This window comes from Galeopterus variegatus, unplaced genomic scaffold (genome assembly GCF_000696425.1).
Source record: "Galeopterus variegatus unplaced genomic scaffold, G_variegatus-3.0.2 Scaffold1418, whole genome shotgun sequence".
In the NCBI taxonomy this organism is placed as follows: Eukaryota; Metazoa; Chordata; class Mammalia; order Dermoptera; family Cynocephalidae; genus Galeopterus; species Galeopterus variegatus.
The window spans coordinates 405500-410546 of NW_007727529.1; the positions used below are offsets into that span (position 1 = coordinate 405500).

A 5047-nucleotide genomic window follows, 5' to 3' on the forward strand; every position below is an offset into this window, starting at 1 on the left:
ATTCTATGCAGACTTAGGCTTTATAGACTTGTCTTCATATTCTCTAAGTGAGTATCTACTTGAAAATTCCAGTTTTAGAGTGAATTCTAGGTTTCTGTAATAGTTGCCCTGGATCATCTCACTATCTTATAAAGCTAAGTTTCTGGGTATTATTTCAAATGAGATCTCCAAGTGGTGGGTGGACATCTGCAGTCCTGGCAAACTTGTTCAGCTGTGAGCCATTCAAAATCCCTGATGAGCCGGTAACCTGGCACCCTCTTGCCTGGCACCCTTGTGCTTACAGAACACAGGCACCCACCAGAAAATAAACAAATCTAGCATTAGAAAGGGTGTGATTTAAAACAATTACCTCCCTTTTTTTTAAGTAAAAAAGTATTACTGAAAGAAATATGTTACATTTACATAGGAAATTTATATTGCCCAATAAATGAAGCACTACTAACCTTTCAACCAAGAACATTAGAATTTCTAATTCACTCAATAGTCGTTTTTCTAACAGTAAGCAAAATGAACTTCCTGCCCTCCTGGATCGGGTATCACAGTGGGGGAGACAGAAAATAAGCAAACAAAAGAATAAATGTATATAGCACATGAAGTTGTGCAAAGCGAGAAAAGTTCGTCAGATCAAAGGGGCTTGAGAGTGCTGGGGTTTGCACGGGGCTTGCTGTTTCATAAGAGTGGAGAGAGAAGCCCTCAGTGACTCAATAGCCTTAAAATGTGTACTGTTTAGAAAAGAACGATATTTTCTGTAATATTTCAGGAAAGGGTTAAAATCAAACCTTAAAATTAGATAAAAATTGTCAAAACTTAAAGAAATAGAGATTGCCAAGAGGAGTAGGCAAGCTAAGGGTGTTCTTATCAGAAGAAACTGCACGTGCCAAAGCACCCATCCTCATACAGAAAACAGCCAGGGGTAGGGCTGTGGCTGGGTGATTCTCTGCAAGAGGAAGTGCTGGCATGCGAATCTGCATGCATTAAGGTGGACAGGAATGGCTTGGAACAGCACAAGGAGTTTGAAATCAAACCCAGGCTNATTCTATGCAGACTTAGGCTTTATAGACTTGTCTTCATATTCTCTAAGTGAGTATCTACTTAAAAATTCCAGTTTTAGAGTGAATTCTAGGTTTCTGTAATAGTTGCCCTGGATCATCTCACTATCTTATAAAGCTAAGTTTCTGGGTATTGTTTCAAATGAGATCTCCAAGTGGTGGGTGGACATCTGCAGTCCTGGCAAACTTGTTCAGCTGTGTGCCATTCAAAATCCCTGATGAGCCGGTAACCTGGCACCCTCTTGCCTGGCACCCTTGTGCTTGCAGAACACAGGCACCCACCAGAAAATAAGCTTTTACAAATCTAGCATTAGAAAGGATGTGATTAAAAACAATTACCCCCTTTTTTTAATAAGAAAGTAGTACTGAAAGAAATATGTTACATTTACACAGGAAATTTATATTGCCCAATAAATGAAGCACTACTAACCTTTCAACCAAGAACATTAGAGTTTCTAATTCATTCAATGGTCGTTTTTCTAACAGTAAGCAAAATGAACTTCCTGCCCTCCTGGATCGGGTATCACAGTGGGGGAGACAGAAAATAAGCAAACAAAAGAATAAATGTATATAGCACATGAAGTTGTGCAAAGCGCTATGGAGAAAAGTTCATCAGATCAAAGGGGCTCGAGAGTGCTGGGGTTTGCACGGGACTTGCTGTGTCATAAGAGTGGAGAGAGAAACCCTCAGTGACTCAATAGCCTTAAAATGTGTACTGTTTAGAAAAGAACGATATTTTCTGTAATATTTCAGGAAAGGATTAAAATCAAACCTTAAAATTAGATAAAAATTGTCAAAACTTAAAGAAATAGAGATTGCCAAGAAGAGTAGGCAAGCTAAGGGTGTTCTGATCAGAAGACACAGCACGTGCCAAAGCACCCATCCTCATACAGAAAACAGCCAGGGGTAGGGCTGTGGCTGGGTGATTCTCTGCAAGAGGAAGTGCTGTCATGCGAATCTGCAGGCATTAAGGTGGACAGGAATGGCTTGGAACAGCACAAGGAGTTTGAAATCAAACCCAGGCTTGCTGCAACCATAATGTAAATGGGACAGAAGGATGGCAAAAGATGTTTCATGCAATAATTTGTTTAGAGATCAGAGCTGTTTTATATATTAATTTAATTGATTAAACGTTATTCTAGTCTTTCTTTTCTATTACTTTCTAGAAGATGTTCCATGTAATAAAGTGTAAACACAATAATTAAAAAAATAGTGCTGACAATGGTAAAAGAATGGACACTCAATTTCTGACTTAAATTAGTACAATTTAGTACAATTACTAAATTAGTACAATTAAACAATATGAGAGGATGTCCGCTAAGGTGCGTAATTGCAGAGTATTCGATACGTAAACAGCTGTAGAATCACAAAGAGATAAGAGGCCTGGAGCAGCTGCAGGAGCCTTGCAGAGTGGGAAGCGTGAGCAAAGGAATGATGGGGGTTATCATTTTAGGCCAGAGGACAAGGGGTGACCGGGGAAGGAAGGGTGGCAAATTCCTGGAGCTGTAAGAATCTGGGCTTGATTTCGGAGTGAACAGAGAGCGACGGGAATAATCAGAGTACGTCAGGGTGAACCTGGACATCCTCAGAGAAGGGCTGATTTGATGTGTGCAGCAGCTGTGGGGAAACGGGGCAAAGGAGGAGGGAGGCTCGGGGGTCTAGGGCAGGTGAACGGAACAGGGGGCGTGCAGGGGACTTGCGCATGCGTGCTGTGGCAGGCAGCGCGAGCGTGCATTTGCTGACCGGTGCTGCCTGTGGACCGGGGGTCTAGGGAAGCGACTTGCTCCAAGTCACACGGCAGATAAGTGACGTGGGCCTTGGACTCTGGTGCGAAGAACCCAGGGCCTGTCCTCTCAGCAACAGCAGCCAGGGTCCATGTTAGGCATGAGATGTTAGGCATGATAAGTTCGTTCAAAAGGACAATACAGGAAATGAGCTTCCTTCTTAAACTTTCTCCTGTCCGGTCTATTTATATTTTTGTATTTAAAACATTAACAAAAAAATTGAAATCCCATCCATATAAAACACCAAGCGGCCTCAAGTCTCATACCACATGGCAACTACACCCACAGCTTCAGTACCATTTGTTTGTGTGTCTTTAAGTGTTTTAAGTGTTTCAGTTAAGAATTTCATACTTATTGTTCAGTGGTTGAATAACATTTTATTGATTTGATGTACCACAATATAATAAACCCTAAGTTTTTCAGGTCTGGGGCTATTATAGAATGTATTACAATAAATAGTTTCTTGCAAATATATTTTTGCTTCAAGAGAAGAAAGGACTTACAAGATCAAGTGGTGTGGACGTCTTTTTGCCTCTTGGGCACATTGCGATAGAGCTGTCTAAAAGGTTTGTGCTAATTTACAAGTCAAACAACAATAAACAAGGAAACCGATCTCCCTATATAGTCTCGACTGTGCTGGGTATTCTCTGTCATCTTTAGTACGTGTCAATGGATAACTCAAAGTCGCTGCAGTTTTCATTTTTAAAAAGTCCTAGCAAAGATGGACTTATTTTCATGTGTTTGTTCATTCACTATGTTTGCCCTTGTGTAGATTTTTTGCTTTCAGGCCATTAAAGTCTTGATATTTTCCCATCTAATTTCTTTTTCTCTAGTGTAGTTCTATGTGAACTCAAAGAGCAGCAACTAGAATTAAAATTTTGCCTCTAGCTGTGTTTATTATTTGGGCTTTCCCGCACCCTTTTCCAGAAAGACTTAAAAGGAATTACTGATGCCTTTGTTTATAAACCTCACCTTACTCTGAAATAATTGGTGTAGATCAAACGAAGGAGAGGGATAACTGCAGAGTGATCAGCTGATAACCATTTCTCCTTTCATTTCCCCAACATAGTAGCTTTCACATTAGAGAGATCACACACAAGGTTTATTTTCCCCTGATAGGCAGCCAGCTCCGTTTTGGTGGGAAGGTGGGAGGAGAAAGCCTTATCTTCAGAGTAGGATGGAAATCAATGAAAAGAGCTGTTTGTTCTAAGGAATGGAGTGGAATATAGTAGGGAAGGGAGGCGGAGAAAAGATATTTGTTTTTCCTTAAGTGGTTATAATTAAAGCCTTCCACCCAATTGCTCTGTGAACCAGAAAAAGGTATTTGTCAAATTGTGTGTGTTTTTAAGCACATCACAAAAGAGCCTTGAATCCGTCTTCATAGAAAAACTTGCTCTCTAGCGGCACCTCGTGGAAAATGAGTCGTACTGCAACCTGGATATTCAGTTTTATGATTGAGCTGAATTGCTTGTGGTAGTTGGCGCGCTTCTAACCCCCTTACCCACTTCCCCTCCCAAAAAAAGCAAGGAATTTGTGAAGGATTGTGTCAGCTATTGCATTTCTGTATAACACTCGCTGAACAGTAGGCTATATCTCCATGCACATATTCTAAAATTGTGTGTCAACCCAAGTAGCTGTATTGATTCTTAAAGTTGCATCATTAAAGCAGTCAGTGGAATATTTAAGGTCACTCATTCAAGAAAGCACTGATTGAGGGCTTTACATTTTTATTTTCCAGGTGGAAACAAGTTAACCAATCAACATTTTCGTCTGAATTGGGCATGGATCTCCTTTGAAAAGGAATATTACCTGATCAATGAGGACTCCAAATTTCTAGATGTTGTTCTTAAACGCAGAGGTTACTTGGGAGAAACTTCTTTTATAAGTAAGTTTAATTTCTATTTCTGTCTCAAAATCCCATTTTTCTAGCACAGGTTTATAATTTTTTTCTACAGTGATTAAAATAGTTTGGTTCACTGATCTAGTTTTAAAGCTTAGGGAAATGTTGACATTTAAAGGATTTTTTTTTTTTTTTTACTGCTAAAGAAATATAACAGATTTGTGTGAAGGTACATACCTGTTCAAGCCTTCTACTTAAATATGTTTTTTCTCTGATATATATTTTTTAAAAACTTTAAAAATTGGCAGTAATCACTCACAAGTTAAAAAATAAAAGCAAATCTCAATAGATCTTAGAATAGGCTTGGGCAAATC

General features: G+C 39.5%; 1 protein-coding gene across 1 annotated transcript in view; it reads left to right on the top strand.

Annotated features, from left to right (window-relative positions):
* Positions 1-5047, top strand: part of FREM2 (FRAS1 related extracellular matrix protein 2) — a 230825-nt gene that overhangs the window by 87497 nt on the left and 138281 nt on the right. The window contains exon 3 of the mRNA XM_008576888.1: positions 4572-4718. Within this exon, the coding sequence (XP_008575110.1) occupies positions 4572-4718 (147 nt within the window). The remainder of the gene's footprint in view (positions 1-4571; positions 4719-5047) is intronic.